The following is a 22829-nucleotide window of genomic DNA, read 5'->3' on the forward strand; positions in this document are numbered from 1 at the left end:
TTATTTTTATGATTCACTCACTGATTCAAAAAACTAGGCTTCCAGGTGGTGCCAGTGGTAAAGAATCCACCTGCTATTGCAGGAGACGCAGGTTTCATCCCTGGGTCAGGAAGATCCCCTGTAGGAGGAAACGGCACCTCTCTCAGTACTCTCGCCTGGAGAATCCCATGGACAGAGGAGCCTGGCAGGCTACAGTCCATGGGGTCACAAAGAGTTGAACACAACTGAGCACCTTCACTGCCTCTGCCCACCTCTGCACTGTGTTCTGGAAAGGACCCCAACCCACCCTCCGCCTCATCCCTTCATCCTGTCTGAATTCATTCTTCTGTTTAACTCATCTGCTTATTTTTATGACCCATTCACTGGTTGCCAAGGACTGTCTGAGGAACATATTTTAGATCCCCAGGTAGTTTTTGGAATTGCACGTCCTCCAATCAAAGGGCACTGGATTTGTCGCTTTGTTTAGAGTGTTTTTCCGCAAATTCGTAGGAGCTGGCTGGCTGCTCGCCTTTGTTCCTTCCTGTGGCTTCGCTGGTTCAGTCCCAGGCAGCCTGCTTCTGCTGACCGTGGAGAAGGCTGGAACACAGCCTACGTGAGGGAGCTTGGTAGCTTGCTGTCTGTGCCTGCGGGCTCGCCACCCCATGGGGGATCTGTGGCTATTTATGGTTTCGTGGTCTTCTCTGGCCCAACGCCCACATTCAGTGCTCTGGCCTGAGAACAGCTGCTGTTGCTGCCTGCTGCCTAGGCCAAGTGGGGACAGGCCAGACTATCCAGCCCTCTCCCCAAGAATCTGCCCGAGATTCTCTACCAGTCTGGGGCTCCCCTGTAGTGCTCCATTTCTATAAAGCTATGTTCTCCTCTGGTCTTCTATATCAGATCCTGTTTCCAAATCTCAGAAATTCCCCCAGAAAACACTGACTCTGGTTTTGCCGCGCTATTATATTTCATTTTCTTTACTGTCACTGTTTTGGACTTGGGGAGGAAAACAAGACAAAGGTACTTTCTCAATCTAACCATCTTTATCCAACTTCCTTTTTTAATTGGCATTTATTTCAACTCTGTTGAGTGGTCAACCTATGTCTTGGAGATTAAGTCTGTCTAAACTGCTAGACATTAGTCTCAATATGCAAAAGAGGCTTTATGTATTTAATTCAGGTATCCCCCATAAATGCTCTAAGTAAAGTGTAAGGAAAGTGTTATGGATTGAGGGTTCTAGCTGAGTGAAGGCATCAAATTGACCTTGAGGAATAAAACTGCACATGTAGAGACAGGTGTTTAAGAAGGGAAGCACAACAACCAGCTACCTTGGCTTGAAATACGGAATTCATGACAGAGCTTAGTCACTTAAAGTGACAAAAGAAAATATGTCAGATTCTTCTGCTTTTTTTTTTTTTTTCTGATAAACTGAATGGGAATTATAGGAGGAAAAAGATTTCCAAAGATTAAAAAAAAAAATCTATAGACATAGTAACTATCAGAGATCATTTACCAGAAAACCAGGGTCAATGATAAATAAAACCCGTGAATTTCCATTAGAAAGCATGTGTATATAGACAGAGACCATGTACTGCTGCTGTGTGTGTGGGGACACGCTGCAGAAACATACCACAGATGGAGATCTAACACCAGGCAACTCCTACTGCCATGTGATACATAATTTGAGAACTGTATAGGTAAACTCTTCATTGATACCACCCAGACACTATTTAAGTTATTTAACAGACATTAGATAGTTTATTACAAGAAAGTTCAATCTAATGCTTCAGAAACTATTCACATGGTACTTTTGGGAAATTGCTCATTCTTTGAACATTTTCTGTACAACTATTCAAGATTCTTGAGTAGCATAATTGTGGGGACAAAGGGTGGCCCTCTATCTAGGCAGTCATTTCTGCCTTTTTGAAAAATAAAAACATTTGATATTAAGATGACTTATTTATATTTGAAAAATTCTAGCTGAGAAACTGGGGACCAAAGGAGTTAAAACTGTTAAGTCTAGAGGAGTCAGTAAGAGTCTTATCTTTATCCTTAAGGGACATAGATATTTTTTAAAATTATTTTTAATTGGAGGATAGGATAATCATTTTACAATGTCGTGCTCATTTCTGCCATACATCAATATGAATCAACCAAAGGTATACATGTGTCCTGTCCCTCTTGAACCTCCCTCCCACCCTCTAGACTGTCACAAAGCACCAGGTTGAGCTCCCTGCATAATATAGCAACTAGGGACAGATCTTTTAAGAGGTTGCACAATGTGTTTTAGAGGATGGGACTAGCGCTTCCTTAAGACACTTCACTCTTTGGTCAAAAGATGACCAAAAAAAAGTATTTCAAAAATATTTTGAAAGCTGTATTATTTACATCTCATAACACAAAAACAGTAAAGAAAACTCATGTTCTTTTTTTGACATTGACCTAATAATTAAGAAAAAAGTATTATGAATTTAGCTTTTATTCAAAATTAAATAAGCAAAAGCAAAATTTTTAAGAAACTTTTTACAAATTACTTACATAAAAGAAAGTTAAGAGGGACAGTCACAAGTCTGCAACAAATAATTACAAAAGTATCTAGGGCAGCATGAATACAGACCATGTCACAGCATAGTGACCTAACTGTGATATGAATAAGGCATAACTAACATTTGCACCAAGACCAGGATTAAAAAAAAAAAAAAACATACTTTAAAAGCTTAGTTCTACATTAAGCTTCTTCTCTTCCCTCAGATCCTTAATGGGTTTATACTATGTAATTTTTTTAAACAAACACATCATGTCAAACTATAAATTACACAGATGGGCAGTTAATGTGAAAAGCCCCCCCCTAAAATGTACAAATGAACTGGTACTGAACTGAGTTTTCCATTTACCTTTATGTACAGTTAAGTGTAAACCATATTTTCACAGTTTTAAGTGTTTTATGAATAGATGCACAGTACCAAGTCAGGTTTGCAGTTGTTCCTGAAAACTGGCTCTAGGTTCTGCATCCGATGCCCGTCGGCTGTTGGGATGCAAGTATTTACATAAATAAGAAACTGTGTCATAGTCAATGGTCAAGACGGTTCAGCAAGAGCGGTATTTCCGACAAAGAGTGATACTCAATACCATAGCTTAAATACTTGTGCAAAGTAAGCATTAGGACAGAGAAATCTGAGGCAAATTCAATTTGCAAAAACTTGTATCGCTACTGTTGTAAACTTGGGCAATAAATGACCCTCGGCAAGTACTGCTCTCTATGGCTTTTTTTTTTTTTTTCTTTTAAAATTTTAAAGCCAGAGAAAATGCACTCATACTACTCACACGTGCAGAGACACACACACGCACGCACCCACCCCACATACACACACACAGTTCTCATTTCATTTAGAGTATGGTACATAGTGCAACTTCATCACAATGTAGAGGTTTAACACACATTCGGTGTGTGTTTTTCTGTGCAAGTTCTTAGTGGTCTAAATCCTAGTTGAAGGTATTCATTTGCAGAACCACATGACTCAGGAGGTTGAAGGGAAAAAAAAAGAACAGTTTCCTTACATTTCTTAAACCAGCACTGGATGTGCAAAGGCAGCGGACAACCTGGCCGTCACCCCAGCCAGATTAGGGTAATTTTAGAGGAGGATCCAAGCAGTTGGTTACTTAGATTGGTCTCTGGAAAAATAAGTCAGTATATGTTGTATCTTTGTCAACCGTTCTTTCAAAGACTTCATGGACAAAACCGACAGCTGATAGCGGGGGTCAACAGGAAGGACAGCAAGAAGCCACCAACACCAGGCCGGTCCATTAGGGATTGCCTAAGAAGAACCCACATTTTATGTTAACAAAACAAGTAGTTATGTAGGCCCAACAGCAACATACCACCACCAAGCTAATCTGGATTGAGCAGTTCACAGTGTCAGATTCTCTTTCTTTCTTTTTTCCATTCAGATTCTCTTTCTAAATAAAATCTCCCTACTGGTTTCCATCGTGGCTGTAGCAACTATTACATTCCCACCAACATTCCCTTTTCTCCACTCTCTCTCCAGCATTTGTTATTTGTGGCCTTTTTAAATGATGGCCATTCTGACCTGTGTGAGGTAGTACTTTTGATTTCCTCACTGACCGATTGGTTTTTTAGTAGCATACTGTTCAGTCTCTATTTAATCATTCTCACTTCTTTTCTTGTAGTTGATTTCTATACTCTTATTTGTTGAAAGAGGTTAGTTCTGTGCCCTGCTATGTGCAATTGAAGAGAATGAACTCTTTTTTTTTTTTTTTTTTGGATGTCTATTCAGAGAAGACTTTTCACTATTTCTTTTAGGATAGGTTTAGTAATTGCTGTATTCTTTTTACTTTTCTGAGAAATTGTCTTTCATTCTATTCTAAATGATAATCTTACTGGGTCGAGTATACAGTAGGATACCCAGTACTGGGTTGAGTAACCTTGCAGGTTCTTCCTTTCAGGGCTTCGAATGTATCTCGCCACTCCTTTCTGGCCTGCAGTATTTCTGTAGAGATATCAGTTGATAGCCAAATGGAGGGGGGGCGTTTCCTCTTGTTACCTTTAGAATCCTTACAGTTTTGCCATTTTAATTATAACATGTCTTGGTGTAGGTTTGTTTGGGATCCTCTGTGCTTCCTGTACCTGGAGATGTGTTTCCTTCTTTAGATTTGGAAAGTTTTCAGTCATAATTTCTTCAAATACATTTTTGATCCCCTTTGCTCTTTCATTCCCGCCTGAAATCCCTATAATGCATAGATTGGCCCACTTAATTTTACCCCATAGGTATCTTATATTGCTTTTTTTTCCCATTTGGTTTCCTGTCTGCTGTTTTGATTGGGTAATTTCCATTATTCTGTCTTCCAGAACACTTATTCTTTTTGTATTCTCGCTTCATGATTCACTCTGCTCTTCACTGCCTTCAGCTTAGCTTTCATCTCAGCAAATGAGTTTTCTAATTTTTCTCAGCTCTTTCTAGTTTCTAGTTACTTTCTAGAACAATCTGCATTTATGCTGATAGCCCTTCTTAATTCCTTCAGTTATTTTCACTGCCTCCTTTTTGAACCTGGTGTCTACTAGACTGAAGAGGCCTCTATTTCATTGTTGTCTCAGGGAATTCGCTTGGATCTGTTTACTGTGAGTGCCTCCTCTGCATCTTCATTTTACTTACATTTCTCTTACTCTGGGTTTAGGAGAAACAACTAGGCACTGTAATCTCGGACGGCTGTTTACAAGTGGGAGCACCCCTGCACAGCTTGTGTGGGTTTAATAGATTTTGGCTGGAGCACTGTTTGGTTTGGACGCCCGCTGCCTCTCTCCTCAGGCTGACTGGTCGTTGCCCCTCAGTGGGGGCGTGCAGGCTCGTGGATGCTTCTGGAAGGGCGGGGGTTGGCGGCCACCTCCGGAGTCCGGGACGGCGGTCGCGGCTAACACCCCCGGAGCTCGTGTAGTCAGCCCCCTGCTGCCTGAAAGAAGCTCCTGTGGTGGTCCTGCGCCTCCCAGCAAGGGCGCCCTGCCTGTCCGGCAGCCAGGCGTCTTTCCGTGCTCCTCCGGCAGCGGACACCACACCCCAGCCCCTTCAGGCTCTCCCCAGGCAGCCACCCGCCGTCCTCCCCGCAGGGTCTGACCTCTGAAGCGCCCTCTTTTCCCCGCTGGTCTCCCTGCCACTGAGGGACCTCCCAGGAACCGTTCCTCCGTCACGACACCCTCCCAGGGGCGCAGGTCCCATTCCAATTCCCTTCTCTTTTTTTTTCTTTCCTGCCTGGTTATATGGAGATTTTCTTGCCTCTTGGAAGTCTGAGGTCTTTCCACAAGCGTTCAGTAGGTGTTCTGTAAGAATCGTTCCGTATGTAGATGTAAGTTTGATGTGTCTGTGGGATCTTGATCCGACCTCCCAGCTCCCACATTTGACTCCGTATCCTTCTGAAAAATCCTCACTAGAGGGACTTTCTCCTTCTCTGGCACTCACTCCTAACAGACATCTCAGCTCACACCTGTTTCCTTTCTCTTCCTATATAAGATGCAGTGGGTACCACTGTGCTAGAAATATACAGTCATGAGTCTAACGACAAGACAAAAGAAATGCTGAATAAAATTCTAAAGATGAACAAACTTAAAAATCTTCCAATTTAGGTTTACACACAGTGAAACTTTTGGAAACAGTATCAAAGTCATCTACCTGGAGGTTCTCCTCCCGCCCAGGCATTGATCCAAAGTGCTGAAGAATCTGGCTTCGAAATCTGTCTCTTAAATTCTGAAACCAGCTGCAGGCTTGAGAGTAGACCAAATCGTGAAGTTGCCGGAGGTTCTCTATTTCATCTTCATTCTCAACCTAGAAATACAACAGTAAGATGTCTGTATTTAGTCTTCCCATCCACACTACCAACGTTATAGAAGTGGGGGGAAAATATTTCCCACCTCCCTCTCCACCCGATCCCTCTGGGTCTTCCCAGTGCACCAGGCCCGAGCACTTGTCTCATGCATCCAACCTGGGCTGGTGATCTGTTTCACCCTAGATAATATACATGTTTCGATGCTGTTCTCTTGAAACATCCCACCCTCGCCTTCTCCCACAGAGTCCACAAGTCTGTTCTATACATCTGAGTCTCTTTTTCTGTTGAGTGTCATTTTTTAAAAACTTCCCATTTGTTATTGGAGTATAGCTGATTAACAATGTTGTGATAGTTTCAGGTGGACAGCAAAGGGACTCAGTCATAGGTGTACATACATCCATTCTCCCCCAAACTCCCCTCCCATCCAGGTTGCCACATCACATTGAGTAGAGTTCCCTGTGGTCTACAGGAGGTCTTTGTTGGTTATCCATTGTAAATAAACCACAGCGTACATGTCGATCTCAATCTCCCAAACTATCTCTTCCCTCACATTCTTCCTCCCCTGGAAACCGGAAGTTCATTCATCTCATTTCTTTTTAGATTCCACATACAAGGGATGTCATATGATACTTCTCTGTCTGACTGACTTCACTGAGTAAGAAAATCTCGGTCTATCCATGTTGCTGCAAATGGTATTATTTCCTACTTTTTAATGGCTATGTAATATTCCATTGTAGATATGTGCCACTTCTCTGTTGATGGGCATTTAAGTTGCTTCCATGTCTTGGCTATTGTGAACAATGATGCAGTGAACACTGGGGTGTATGTATCCTTTCAGACCATGTTTTTCTCCGGGCATATGCTCAGTATTATTCTTATGAACACTGTAAACCTCACACACCACCAATAGGCCAGACTAAAAAAAGACAGCAAGGCCTGACCTCCTAGCACCGCTAACCTGGCCTTGCTGAGTTAGCAGTACAACACTGCAGAACCCAACTAACAGCCCCTAGCTCGGAGGGGTAAGATGGGAGAATGAGTTCTCAGATAAAGGTCTACAGGGACTGGGAACTCATCTCTATGGATCAAGGACCTTTGAAAGCAGTGGAACAAAAAAGCAGAAGAATACAGTTACTACAATGAAAGGAAAGATTGGGGGGGAGGTCTCAGGTGTAGGTCTGCTGTGGCAAAAGTAGGAAGAGGACAGAGGAAAAGCGTAATTACAACTTTTAGCAGGGAGCTGGGTCAAAAAACCAAAACAAAACACGCAATAACTTAGCATAATAAAGCCAGAATATCAAAAGATAGGGAATACATTATGCAATGATGAAATTCTGCTGTAAAGTCCTACCTCTCTGTATGCCCTTTGGATTACTGGTTCATCAAACTACAAATACAAAATTAAATGCTTTGGCCTTCCAGCCTAAGATCCAAAAGACTAGGCACATAAAACACAGGTGGGAAGATTGAGCATTAACTCATCCATCTCATATTGATTTCTTTAACACACACGCCTATCCCACTTGCTTTGTGCCAGAGAGCACTATATTTCACATACATAATTCATCTGAACAAATACTGCCTTAGTCTGCCTTTCATATCTCAAAGATGACTCAGTATAAAAACAGAGTCTAAAAAACATCCTGATATATAAAAGGTAAGACTATAGTACACAAGAGACAAAAGAATGTAACTTTATTTTTTAACAACTTGAGATGAAAAATAAAACCAAAGATGAAAAAGCATCTGCTTTTTCACAACAATGTGAATGTGCTTAATGCCACTGAAGGGGTATTGGTACAAAAGCAGACATATGGATCAATGGAATAGAAATGGAGAGCCCAGAAGTAAACCCAGAAACCTATAATCAGTCAATCTTTGATAAAGGAAGCAAGGGGTATTGGAAAAGTTGGACAGCCACATACCCTCTCACCATACAGAAAAATAAACTCAAAATGCCTTAAAGATTTAAACCTAAAACATGACACCATAAAATTTCCTAGAAGGAGGTCATAGGCAAAACGTTCCCCTAGGTGTTCTTAAGTCAGTCTCCCAAGGCAACAGAAATAAAAAGACACTCATCATTGCTAATTATTAGAGAAATGCAAATCAAAACTACAATGAAGTACCACCTCACACTGGCCAGAATGACCGTCATTAAAAGTCTGTAAAGAAAAGGGAACCCTCCTTCATTACAGGTGGGAACGTTAAGTTCCTGCTACTATGGCAAACTGTATGGAGGTTTCTCAGAAAACTAAAAATAGAATTACCGTATGATCCAGCAATCCTACTTCTGGGCATACCTCCTGATAAAACTATAATTCAAAAAGATACACGCACCCCTCTGTTCAAGCAGCACTGTTGACAATAGCCACGACAAGGAAACAATGAATGGATAAAGATGTGCTGAACACTGCTGATGTATAACCAACAAGGTCTTCCTATTGTATAGCACAGGGAAATCTACTCAATATTATGTGGCAGCCTGAATGTGAAGGGTGTTTGAGGGGAAATGGGTATATATAGCTATGGCTGATTCCCATTGCTGTCCACTTGAAACTATCACAATACTGTTAATTGGCTATACTCCAAAATAAAATGAAAAGTTAAAAAAAAGTGGTACATACACACTACTCAGCCATAAAAAACTTAAAAATGCCATATGTAGCAACATGGCTGCAACTACAGTAAAGTGAAGTAAGGCAGAAAGAGAGAGACAAATACCATATGATATCACTTACATGTGGAATTCAGAGTGACACAAATGAACCTATGGAACAGAACCATGGATACAGAGAATACACTGGTCATTGCCCAGGGAGAGGTTAGCAGGGGTTAGTACATACAAGCTTTTATATACAGAATGGATAAACAAGGTCCTGCTATATAGCACAGAGAATTATGCTCAGTATTCTATAATAAAAATGGAAAATATTTAAATTTTTAATATTTTATGTATAAATCACTGTTCAGCAGAAATTAACACTGTAAATCAACTATACTTCAATTTTTAAAATCTTGATTAAAAAAATAAACATGTTACTTGTTAAAACTATTACAAAAGAAAAAAGTATCTAGTTTCCAGCCTTATAAAATTCAAGGGACCAAACCATGAACTTTGGTAAACAAGGAATGATAAAAATCATGAGTTTTGGTTAGAAAAAGGAGCTAAAAAGCTGGCAGAAGTTTTAAAGTTATGGAATTTCCTTGCAATAACAAAATCTAAAATGTTATTGAAAGAAAACAGAAGTACAACACCAAGGGAAAAAATAGCCTTGATATAAAAAACAAATTTGAGCTTTCCCAGAATGAACAAGAAATCATTACACAGATGAAGCACTAAGATGAAGAAAAATTATTTGAATTCTGTATGTTGTAGTTTTAGGAATGTCTGTTTTCTAAACATCAAATCGCTAACACTTTCAATATTCTATCATACTGTCATATTTGTATTTCATATACATATATGGTCAAGGAATTTTGTCAGCAAATACAATATATGGAGATGTAAATTAGTTTTACAAAGAATATCACCTTTAGGAAATGAGTCCATTAATCAAATATGCTAAGGCACAGACTATATCAATCAACTCAAAATTCCAACTCAATACCTCTAGCTCACTGCACAAAGTTTTCCCATAGCATCTTTATAATAAAATAGGATAGGCAGTATCAGATTTAATGAAGTTCATCAGCAGAGAAGCTTATCAAGAGTGCAATGATAAAACACAGCACTTGAAGCTAGAAAGCTGGCTTTAAATTATCATCTTGGCAAATTATTAATAATTAATACTCCTGAATCCTACTTTCCTTACCTGCTATCTGACTTTTGAAAATTCAGTGAGCTACTGTTTGTAGAAATGCCCAATGCTAACACTCAGTAAATACTGCTTGGGACGATCAAGCAGATCAATGAACAACTGATATTACAAGATTTTCTGATTTTTATAATTTTCTAATGCCCTTCCAAAGAAAATTGCCTTTGATACTTATAATATCTCAAATCATTTTTCTGGTACCTAAACTAACTGCAGATGCTAAAGTAGGTACTAGAAATATCAAAAGGGTAGCATTAACCCTATTCAAGAAAATTATCACACTAACCCTCCCCAGGTAAGATATCACCTATAATTATACTGACAGTGCTGTATCTGTGACGCTCTATAGAGTTTGTCTGTATGTTATCACTGAGGTTATCTTAGGCATATCTTAATATGTAGAACCATTCAAGGATTTCATGTTTACCTTTACATCAAAGTTCAATCTACTGCTGACTGTATCAGCTTTGACTGCCAATTAATTTAAAAGGGCAGAAATTAGCAGGTTTCATAAGTTAGGTTGGAAGTTCCATTCAACACTCTGCTTTTGTTAAGTAACTACCATTCAGCTACACATGTGACTACATTCTAGGCACGGTGGTGGGTGTCAAGGCAGTAGAAATGAACAAAGTCTAGGTTATGGTCTCCCAAGTTCTCTTGTAACTCACAGTGATTAAGAGCAAGATGATATGAAGGTCCACCTGAAACTGTCACAACATTGTTCATCAGCTATCCTCCATCATAAAATAAAAAGTTAAAAAAAAATGAGAAAAAGGTAACGGAGCTAATTTGCCTAAGTACTGATGAGGGTCTCTCACAGGAAAAACTGGTTAACGTGCCTAGAAAACTGCAGGCCTGTACAATGCCTAGGACAGAGTACACCAATGCTGAAAAAGGGTAGGTTTTAATACCTTAATATCTTCCAGGTATTCAATGTCTGCAGTGCAATATCCATCTTTCATTCCTCTTTTTAAAACCCTAAACCGCTTTCCTCCAACGGTATCAACCACAGACCTTCCATCAGGCAAGAAATGTACATTTCTAATTTGTAGCATACAACCATAATCTGCAAAACTAGAAGAAAAACTCCAGTTAGTACCCAAAGTTCAAGCCACAAGCACGCCCGTGCTCAGCAATATTCACAGACAATTCAAGAATCAATAAAAACATTTAGACAAAAAGCATACCTATTCTGTGTATCACTGACGCACATCCCAAACTGTTTAGTTCCAGTCTGTATACTTCTTCGAATCATCAATCTGTATCTTGGCTCAAATACATGAAGAGGGCAAGGCACAGTGGGATAGGCCATAGTGCAAACAAATATTGGAACATTCTTGGTCAAGCTGAAGAAGAAAATTGCATTATTATATATCAGAAGATACAACAAAAATGAGCGAAACTTTCAATAAGTAATAGAAAACAAAAATTTACTCTAAAAGCAGGTAATTTTTATTCTTGGCAGGAATAAGAATCAGCATCCCCTTCATTTAAGCTTATGTTGATACAATATTAATCCTAAAACTGGTTGTAATCCTCTTACAAGTAAATTTGAATTTATAAAGTTATCACTTAGAGCTATGTACTTTTATTTAAAAAAAGCAACTGATTATAACTATTTTATATTAAAAATCTGTTTAAAATATGTGTAACATGACACATTATCCATAAAACACTCTTAGATAATAATAAGTGAGCTCCTGCAAAGGACAAAAACCACATCTTTAAAAATTTTTAGTCACTAACATATTTTCTCACTAACAAAAGCAGGTAATTCAATGGCATAAAATTTTTTCCAGATAATTAAAATGATACATTTTAATTCCCAGATTGGCAGGAAATATGAAGGATAAAGGCAGCGCTCAGTTTCCCATTAATCTAAAGAAACCCTTTGGCAAGGGTAAGGGGAAAAACTGGCAGCTGACGGGGGCAGTTTGAAACAGTACAACCATACTGAAGAAGAATTTGGCTATATACATCAAAAATTTTTTAAAATATTCATATCCTTTGAACCAACAGGTGTACTTTTTCCTGCAAGTATTGTTAAGAATGTTCAATGTGTATAGTAGCCAAAACTTAGAAGCAAAAAAGAGGCAACCAGGAAAATAAATTATGATGTAACCATAAAATGAGATACTATATTTAGACTTTAGATTAATGAGAAAAGGAAGGTATTGAATAATAGGAGTAAAATAATCCCATCTTTGTTTCTAATGTATTTATATATATTAAAATTGGGAAGGATATATGCCAAAATGCCAGAGGTGATTACCTTTGAGTTACAGATTATGGCTCTCCCTCCCCCACCCCCAACTAATATTTTCTACTCTTTCTTCAAAAAGACCACAATGTGAAGTCTATATGTAATACACATTTAATATACAAGTCCTAATTCCTCTACTTTTAAAACTGTGTGTTTTACCAACACTAACAACTCTTATGAACATAAAAACTGGGGAGGAAAAACACAACCCAGTATATCTTTTAATTAGCAAAACTTATAAGTACCAGAGAATGAGCTACTCTTAAGAAAATAGCCCAGTTAGTACACAGCAAGATTCCTGAGGCTTCTCTCCATCACACCCAGCTTTCCTTGCATCACTACTCCTGTCATTCATAAATTCCACTCTTTGTGGGGCGTCTGGTCCTGTCATTATGTTTAAGTATTTCAAAAGTATATCTGAAACTTTCTTGTATCCAGCTTTTTGCAGTGTTGGTCCAAAAGGTGTATATTCCACACATTAGAATATTTTCTATCACAAAGGCACAGTAAAATATCAGTTCCATCAGAAGACAGACCACTATCAACCACTATCAACTTCTATAAAGATAGAAACCTTTCTTATACTGAAGGCCACTGACTCGATGACAACATTTGGTGGACACATACTAAAAACAAAAAGTCTGTGAAGCACAGTTACTTCTTAGTGAGAAATAAATGTTTTAATTTATATTTAAAAAACTAGAAACAGCATGTAAAAATTACACTTCTGGTCTTCACTGTCCAGTTAATTAAAAAGAAATTAGAAACCCAGTAAAGAAACTTGGAGACTGAAGAAAATGGTGAAAGAGGTCAAGTCACGGAAGGAAGAGAAAAGGGTGAGAAAGCAACACAGAGCAACAAAACCAGGTCCAGATTACCCAGCCCTGATTAGTTTGTTATGTGCTCTCGGCAGTACGCTGTACCACGGAATCCCAAAGTTACCACCAGGTTTTCCACCTTCCTGATACTAAGTCAAGTATGCGAACAGTCAGTGTCTTCCTCGAGAATTTAGCCCCAAGTCACCCCTTCCAATTTCTGTCTCAGGTCTCAAGGTCCCACCCCCTTGCAAACCTCTGATTGGCTACTCCCCCTGCCAATCCAGGCCACTTACCCTCTACTTTCTCCGGTGGGCGGGGACTGATGGTTGAGGGCCGCAGTTCCCAGCAACCACCTCCACCAGCCTGATGTCCCTGGGGGAGGCCCCCACCCCCGCCTAAAAGACTGCTTCAGTGTGGAAAGCTGTCAGGAAGTCACTCCCAACAGAACATCTGAAGTTTTCAGGTTTATTTGGTAACTTCAAAGTGTTGAAGACGGGAAATTAACCAATATTTGTTTACGATATGCCTCTGACTAGACTGGGTTGAACTACAGACAGAACCCAGCTGGCTGTGAGGAGGCTTCTCATTATTTCAAAGGGTAGTAGTTTGATTTGATTATGTTAATTTGTATGAGAAGAAACTTACTGTGAGAGTTCAGCAGTTTCTTCATCATATATTTTTTTTCTCTCAGACAGCTCATCAGGCAGATACTTCACTATTAAATCTTCCAACAGCTGTGTGACACAGTACCTCCTATCTGCTAGATACTGAAAGACAATATTATTTTACATTCCAGCACTTTTTTTCCCCTACAGTACAAAACAGGTAAAACAGTTTAACTGATATAGTAAAGCCTTTATTACATATTTATACAGTCAGTTCTGAACTCATTAGTGAGGGGGAACAATACAATGGATGACGCTAAACTGGGAAACCTGCCTGAAGCTTAGCTCAAGAGCATTCAAGACACGTCTGCAACCTGAAACAAGTTCTGCATAAGTGACCCTTGTCTTGCTATGATCACACACCATTAACAGCAGTCAGCACTGCTCCTGCTGTCTCCCACACCAAAGGTAAGTTCCTTCTGACAGTGCAAGAGTATCTGAAATTAGCATTTTAATTGAGAAAAAAAAATAAGGAATAAAGAAAATAATGCATTTGCCTTATTCAAGCAAAGCAAAGTTGCTCCCTTTTTTTGTTCCCCATTTCAGCTGGCAGAGTTTCCAGATAACTTTTCTTTCAGATTTTTCTTCTGTTGTCATCCCACAATGACTACAGATGCCCTTATCAAGAGGCTGCTTTTCCTATGTGAGCTACCCTCTGGGTAAGGTGGTACATTTGTGCCACTCCCATAATGCTCTGAACGCTGCCACCCTGATACATTTTTTGTGTTACTCTTCCAACTGCCAAAAGCCATCTGACTATCCTTCAAGGTCTGGCTGCAATTTTACCTTTTGCATAAAGTGTTCCTTAATTATTTTTCTGTCTCCTAGAAATAACCTTTAATGTATAGAAGGCAGCTACCATACCCTGCACTATATTAGCTGGACAGAGATATATTATATCTTTGTAACTAAACTAACAACTGCATAGGGCCGGGGACCAAGTACAGAGTCTGTACACAGAATTCTGAACAAACTATATATATGTGTGTGTGTATATATATATATATATATGTCCAATACCAATTTGCTTAATAAAAGTAATGAGTAAAACTCTTGTAAGACAACCACAAGATAAAGAGAAACCAGCTTTTCCTCTAGATCCAGCAAAAATAAGGGTTTTGTCAGTATCTAATGAAATACAGAGTAGAAAATATGAATGGTGGGTAAATGGCTTATACCTGTGGTTTTTAAACTTGAGCATGAACCATGGCTTGTTAAAAATGTAGACAGCTGAGCGCTCACCAGGGTTTCTGATTTAGTGGCTCTGGGGAAGGGTCTGTGAATCTGTATTTCCAACAAGTTCCCAGGGGATATAGATGCTGCTGGTTGGGGGAACATACCTTGAGAACAACTGGGCTATTGACTGGAGAGATGTACTCTTGAGCAGATAATATATACATAGATAACTTAAGAGTTTATTATAAAATTAATCAAATTAGAGATATAAAAGCAATTTCAAATTAATAAAGATGTTTTAAAACTTAAGACTCATGTATTAAATTTGGGAATATGGCCTCTCTTCCATTACTGGTAAGAATCTAAATTTCTACATTACTTGGGACCTAGGCAATCTGGCAATTGATTTTAAGAGCCTTAAAATATTATGGACTTTGATTCAGTAATTCTCCCAGGAATGTATCCTAAGGAAAGAGTCAAAGACACTGACCATAGTATACTTTGGGAAAAAAAAAAACTTAAATGCTCCAAAACAGAAAAATGTTGTATCATTGGACTAGTATGCTGCTATGAAAAATCACATCTTGAAATGCATTCAGATGAAAAAATGAGCAAAATAAGTAAGAAGAGCAGAAAACTAGAGCATATCCATTTGTCCGTGTAAATGTATATTTAGACTTTACCAATTACACATGGTGTCTTCAAGTCAGGACAAAGGATAAAGTTGTTTTTAAACAGTATGTGAGTTACATTTTTAAATAACATCCTAACTCTGTTTTCCTTAGAACTTCAGACATTAAAGGTGCGATAACTCTAAATTTAAAGCATAGTAAGTATATAAGCATATCTAAAAACTCTGAAAAACCAGGAAAGATAGCATGTTTTAGAGTAGCTTATTTGAAAACAGAGTCTAAAAGTTGGAAATGTAAAACTCTTTAAGAGTAAAGACTTTAGGTTTCCCGACTGTAAACATTGTTTTTTGTGTTCTACTACATAGAGGGTTGCTATGTTGTATGAAATGTAACAATACATCTATATGCTATATGATATCAGAGCTATGCTTTCTACATAGGAAATAACTATTTTTAATAGCAAAATGATTTTCATCAAATTTTTACATCGTAGTTGCAAGACACTTTTTTTCTTAAAATCTAGAGACAGAATCACTCTCCTGGACCAATGCTACCACTGCAACAAGAATTCTAAGGCTCTGGCCTCACCTTTGAGGACATCAAGCAGGACTGAAGAGGGTGCTGCCCTCCCACTGGTTACAGAAGAGACCCACCCGAGATCCAGCTGTGTTCCTAGTGCAGGTGATCAGTGCAGACCACCTGCCAGACGAGGGGTGTGGGAAGCTGTGCCTCCTGCTCCTTGCCAGGCTGCCACTTTCTAGAACTGCGCTGTCCAATGTGGGAGCCACTACTCACACGTGCCTACTTAAATTAATTAATAGTAGTCCCTCCCACACATGTGGCCAATGGCTACCATATTGGACAGCATAGATACAGAGCATTTCCATCAATGTAGTAAGTTCTACTGGATAGAATTGGTCCAGATGTTAAAGAGATTAACTGAGGCCTGAAATCCAACCTAAAAATGGAGGTGGGCAGCAGGGCAGTTGAGATTCCCCAGTACTATCATTAAAGTCAACATATTCCTGACCAGGTACTTGATCACACCTCATCTGTTTAAAAAATTAAGTATGGGGATTCAGTCTTCAGACTCTGCTTTGTCCCACCCTCTCCAAACTCACTTTCCTCCAATACTAGCAGATGGATAATGAGACATGCATGATCCCTTTGGGTCAATCAATATGTATAATGTAATTTATTCTGAACCTAATAATCATTATTTCTATGGCTAAATAGAAATCAAACCATGTTGCTACACTTAAGAGCAATAAACAATACACAAATGCTTACCTCTTTTAAGCTTTCTTTGCAAAGAGGACAATATGGTGTGTGATCTAAACAACGCTCAAGACAGTTCTTACAGAATGAATGTCCACAAGGGGTTGTCACTGGCTCAAAAAACAACCTGAAATCAACCAGAATACATGTTTGTTTTCACCATAAGCTGTCCACTGGAAAAAACTGAACAAATAATGTAACCATAACACTAGCTTCTGTTTAGAAGAGGACGGAGGATTTGACAGGCAGGAGAGGAGGGAAGGAGCAGTAGTAAATGCCAGGTAGCCTCCTGAACTGGTTAAAAGTTCACCATCATCAGGGGTACCCTGCTTGGAACTGTACCAATATAACCACCACTCAAAGGGGCTACTGAAGCCTTGAAACGGGGCTGGTCCAAACTGAGATGGGCAGTACTTCTGTATTATTACTTATTCATTTGTTTTTGTATACACTCATCACTTTAAAACTGGTTTTCTTAAAAAGCTTATAAAAGCCTTACTATATGAAATTCATTCAAAATAATCCACTGAATATTACCATTGAATCCTAAAGAAAACTGATGCTCAAAACCAGATGTGATACTCAAACAATATGGAAAAACTAATTTTCCTTACATTTATTTCCTGAAACACAATACTTTGGGAGTTCCCAGAAGTATTGTTAGACATATAGGTACTTCAGAAATCATCGGGGTCTGATCCCTTCACCTCAAGATGAAAAAGCCAAGGGTCAGAATCAAGGGACTTGGCTCAAATAGCTGGTGTGGCCAGTTCCAGGTGCTTTACACACTGTTCCCTTGCCTCCACAATTTATATAAATGGAAAATGTTCTTTCCAAATTATCTGTCTTAGAATTACAAGCATTCACATAATGGAGATCCTTATCCAATATTACTTAAAAAGGATTTTGGAGTTAAGATACATAAACAAGATAGAATCACATACACACAGTACATCATTGCATTCTTACCCAAATCTAAAACCATGGAGTCTCAGTAATAACATGTATAGCTTTTATAGTACAATTCCTCAGATACTTTTTATATTTTAGTCATTTGATTCTTATAAGACTTAAATATAACATGGTGGTAAAGAATCTGCCTGCCAGTGCAGGAGACATAAGAGATATGGGTTCGATCCCTGGGTTGGGAAGATGCTCTACAGAGGGAAATGGAAACTACTACAGTATTCTTGCCTGGAGAATTCCATGGACAGAGGAACCTGGTGGGCTACAGTCCACAGCGTCGCAAAGAGTCAGACACAACTGAAAGACTGCGTACTTGTGCACGTGCACACACGCAAATCCTGACACCACTTTCTAAGTAAGTGAAAAGTCAAAGTTAGTTGCTCAGTCATGGTAAAGAAAAGGAATGGGCCCACCAGGGAAGCCCCTTCTAAGTAAGGAAAAGCTAAATAAGGTTCAGAGATTATGTTATTTGCCCAAGATGTGAAAGGAAAACCGAGCACTAAAATTCTTATCTTTTGATTTTTAATTCACTACTCTGTTACTTCACCTGCTTATTCTTAGGGTTGTTTAGTCGCATCTGACTCTTTGCGACCCCATCGACTTACAGCACACCAGGAGGCTTCCCTGTCCATCACCAACCCCTGGAGTTTACTCAAACTCATGTCCATTGAGTTGGTGATGCCATCCAACCATCTCATCCTCTGTCATCCCCCCTTCTCCTCCTGCCTTCAATCTTTCCCAGCATCAGGGTCTTTTCCAAGGAGTCAGTTCTTCGAGACAGGTGGCCAAAGTACTGGAGTTTCAGCTTCAGCATCAGTCCTTCCAATGAATATTTAGGACTGATTTCCTTTAAGGTAGACTAGTTTTATCTCCTTGCAGTCCAAGGAAGTCCAGTTCTTACAGGGCAGATTACCTTTATCTACTCCGTGCTTTATTTATTTACATTAATATAAAATATTCATCTCATAAAATTTGACATACTTACCTCATGCAGAGAGAACACTCAAAATCTGAGACATCTATTAATTCTTCTGGGACATCACCGTAAGTTAATGAAAACGTACAGACTTCAGTGGGAATTTCTATTAAAACAAAGAGGGGGGGTTATCTTTTTTAGGAAAAAAGTTTGGAAACTATTCTGAATAAATCAATGTGTTCCGTGTGAATGTAGTGAAATTTTTACCTCCCTGTCTTTTCAGCTTATTTCTTCCATCTTCATTTACAATCACATCCTGGTCTAAGAGAGACAACTTTCTTTTCAGCAGAACACCTTTCTCTTGAATACAAAGTGAGGGTTCCGAGGACACTCTTTTTAAACAGTCCCCTCTGGCAGGCGTGTCTGTTGAATTTATAGCCTGTGCTGACCGAGCACGGTTTAGGCTTCCTTTGACAGGCTCTGAGGTGACCTCTGCTATTTCTTCATTCTACAAAAAATGCAACAAATGAGGGTAACTGACTGTATGTTTTTACTATCCTTATTGCTCTCGCCAAGAACCAAACTGAAATGGAACTGCAATGTCTTGAAAGGTTTATTTTATTGTTCATTTAAAACAAAACCAACTTTTAATTCTAAAACCCTGGCAAGTAAGGGATTTTTGCCAGGACTTAGAGAGCCCTGGACATCAAGCTGACTTCTGTCATAATGAGGTTTAAGTAGTTATGCTAATATAGTTGTTTCTACCACAAGGAAAGTAAGATAAATACAATGTTCTGGTTTTTTCCAAGAGACAAACATTTCTGACATTCAGGTGATGTAACATTGTGACTAATGAGCAGATATTCTACATAAAAGTTTTTAGTGTAAAATAAAAGGTCACAGATGGAATCCTATTAAGACAAGCCTTACTAAGCTGAAAGTACCTACATAGATTTTAGTATTAATATTTGAAACTAGGAAAGTGAAGATCTTGTAAAGAAAATGGATACACTAAGCCTATGACCGTCTCTTCTTACCCCTTACCTGCTCTGGGCTCAGCTCACTGGCAGAGTGAGACTCTTCCATCACTGAAGGAAAACTGAAAGGTTTGTTTTTAATACATGGTAATGAACTCCAAGAAGAGTCCTTCAGGCCTTCTTTTAAGTTTTCAGGTGATAATAAATCACATAAAATCTGTAAGGAAGGTATCATAAAAGAATAATGAAAAATATAAAATATTTTATTAAGGATAATTTAGTTACTTAATATTTAAGAGGGCTTCTCTTGTGGCTCTGCTGGTAAAGAATCTGCGTGCAATGTGGGAATCCCTGGGTTGGGAAGATCCCCTGGAGAAGGGAAAGGCTACCCACTCCAATATTCTGGCCTAGAGAATTCCACGGACTGTATAGTCCATGGGGTCGCAAGAGTCAGACACAACTGAGTAATTTTCACTTACCTCACTCACTCAATATTTAAGAATTTCTGGAAAACTTCATATGGAGTATAAACTATAAAAATATCCAATCACTTTGTTGTACACTTGAAACTAATAATACTGTAAGTATTACATCAAGTAATACATCAGCTAATATTATTTTTAACAGGCAGGGAAGGAACAGGTTAGGTGAAAAAATCAAGGACTTCCATGTTGATTTTTAAAGTCCTGCCAAAACAAAGGTGTGCCTCCAAGGGGGTCAAACCACATCAAAGAAATGGTTCTAAAGGAAGCTCGGGGGTGATAGGACTGGTGGCCTGAGAAGATGCCCAAGGTAAAGGCTGACGTGCATATATAAGGCTTGTAGAAAGAAGAGATCTTAAGAGAAGTGGAAAATATTTACCTCTGACCATCAGCAAGTCCCATCCTGTCAATATAGTTAATGGTTCATCCCAATGTATATTCTAAGGCTGAACTTAGACTGTTTATGTGAACTTGGACCTTTAACCACAGAACTAAAATTCCATGTGTTTACAGTGAATTTAGCTTCTCCCTGAACCAGTGACCTGTATGGTCAGTCACCACCCCCGGCATTGACGGGGGCATTGCATGGCAGCTGCAGTATCTAACCTCTGGTGCTTCTCTCAGGAACACCTCAAACTCTCCAGCAAGGGGATTACAGCAGAGGAACAGACTGGCTACAAAGGAATGAGAGGGATTCAAATTCGTTTGCTTGTCAAATAAGCTGTGTGTATATGTATACATCGTGTGTGTGTATGTATATGTATACACTGTGCGTATACATGTGTGTATATGTACCGCATATACACATTTCTTAAAGTCTCGCTTTGGAAGTTTGGTTTTTCAGCTGTTCTATCTCTCAAGGCACAAAAATCAGAATTTTCCATGAATCTTTACAATGTAAATAAAAAGGAAATATACATGGTATTAATGAAAGTGTGTATCTGTAGGTGCTCAAGCAATAAACCATTTAATGAACAATCACTAAAAAATTTTGATATGTTTTTACATTTCCCCTGATTTAAAAAAAAAAAAAAGAAGTATTGACTCCTAGGTATTTACTGAAGAGAGATAAAAACGTATGAACACAAAATGACTTGTAAAAGAATGTTCATGGCATCAATTAGAAACAATCCAAATGAAAATCGCCAGTAACTGTTAATATCACAAACTGTGATGTGTTCATACCACAGGATACCTGGTGAACAATAAAAAAGTAAAAAATGACTGGATGTGTCTCAAAAACACGTTGAGCAAAGTAACAGTATATACTCTATGTGAAGGTCCAGAATAGGCAGAACTAAACTAGTCTGTGGCGCTAGAGGTCTGAGCAGTAGCTCCCTCTGGAAGCACAGAGAGAGGGAATCTGGTGCAGAGGAGAGGAGGGAGCTTTCCAGGGTGATCTGAAATAGTCTGTGTCTTGACTGGGGTGTGGTTACATGAATGTATAATTTCTCAAAACTCACTGAACTATAAAATGCCTTTTATTATATGTAAATTATACCACAATTTACCCAATAAAGAGAAAAGAAAAAATAGTTCAAGGCAGTAGGTATTTTGCATTCACCTGAACTTACTAACCAACAAATAATTACAGAAAAGTAAGGATACCCAGCAGCACGGAAAATGCAAAATTATAAGCCCTTATAAAGTCTGCAGTCTCACCAGGGAGATCACTCTAGCAAAGACAGCACAGTAAGAAAACATGCACAGTAAACTATTTTTTGTTAAATCAGTGGGCTAGAACATGTATGCAAACAAACCTTATGGAGGATGTTGGCTTATTCATAAATGCAAGAAAAATTCCAAAGTTCTCTTACTTCAAGGTACCTAAAAATCTCCTGAGATGCTTGTTAAATTATACTCTAATTCTAGAGATTCTAATTCCAAAGGTCTGTGTGGGGCCCAGGAAATCTTTGTGTTTACCATGCACCCGAGATGACTCTGACAAAAAGCCACGTTCTGAGAAACACTACAAACGCAATCAACGATGTGGCCTCTTTGGGGGACACTGCAGGGAACAAGATGACTGGGCACTGAAACTGTATTAGGGTAGATTTTCCCAAAACATTTTTCAGAGACTCTAGTCTTCCCAGATGTTCTGTGAGTAAATCTGGCAAAAGCTGAACGCTGTTGTCATGCTAGCAAAGCAAAAACTCTCCAGAAGGGCTGAAGAAATCTGTTTGACTGGTTTAACCCAGTGTTTCCCAGAGTCATTTGATCAGAGAACCCCTTTTCCTTATAATTAACACCTACTGACATACCACTGAAAAAACTCTGGAAAGGGATGTATGGAGTACTGAGAAAATTAAGGCAAAAAATAAATTGAGTGGAGCAGTACTATTGGCAACCACAGAAAGCAAGCAAAGTTGAGACCTGAAATGAAAGGCAAACGAAGCCAATAAAAATTCCTGAGCAGGAACATCATGACAACAATGTTTAATTAAGAATGACTGGTCTGGCTCCCATGGAACAGACTATTAGAGAACATCTAAATTTAACTAGGCAAAAGTAATGCATTTAATACTCTCT

General features: G+C 38.8%; 1 protein-coding gene across 1 annotated transcript in view; it reads right to left on the reverse strand.

Annotated features, from left to right (window-relative positions):
- Positions 1-1705: 1705 nt before the first annotated feature.
- LONRF1 (LON peptidase N-terminal domain and ring finger 1) overlaps positions 1706-22829 on the reverse strand; it is a 45806-nt gene continuing 24682 nt past the window's right edge. The window contains exons 4-12 of the mRNA XM_070459954.1: positions 19886-20035; positions 19109-19349; positions 18911-19007; positions 16972-17086; positions 13854-13975; positions 11315-11473; positions 11039-11201; positions 6156-6308; positions 1706-3791 (exon numbers count right to left, since the gene is read on the reverse strand). Of these exons, the coding sequence (XP_070316055.1) occupies positions 3633-3791; positions 6156-6308; positions 11039-11201; positions 11315-11473; positions 13854-13975; positions 16972-17086; positions 18911-19007; positions 19109-19349; positions 19886-20035 (1359 nt within the window). The 3' untranslated portion in view covers positions 1706-3632. The remainder of the gene's footprint in view (positions 3792-6155; positions 6309-11038; positions 11202-11314; positions 11474-13853; positions 13976-16971; positions 17087-18910; positions 19008-19108; positions 19350-19885; positions 20036-22829) is intronic.

Source organism: Odocoileus virginianus, chromosome 32 (genome assembly GCF_023699985.2).
Source record: "Odocoileus virginianus isolate 20LAN1187 ecotype Illinois chromosome 32, Ovbor_1.2, whole genome shotgun sequence".
Lineage (NCBI taxonomy): Eukaryota > Metazoa > Chordata > Mammalia > Artiodactyla > Cervidae > Odocoileus > Odocoileus virginianus.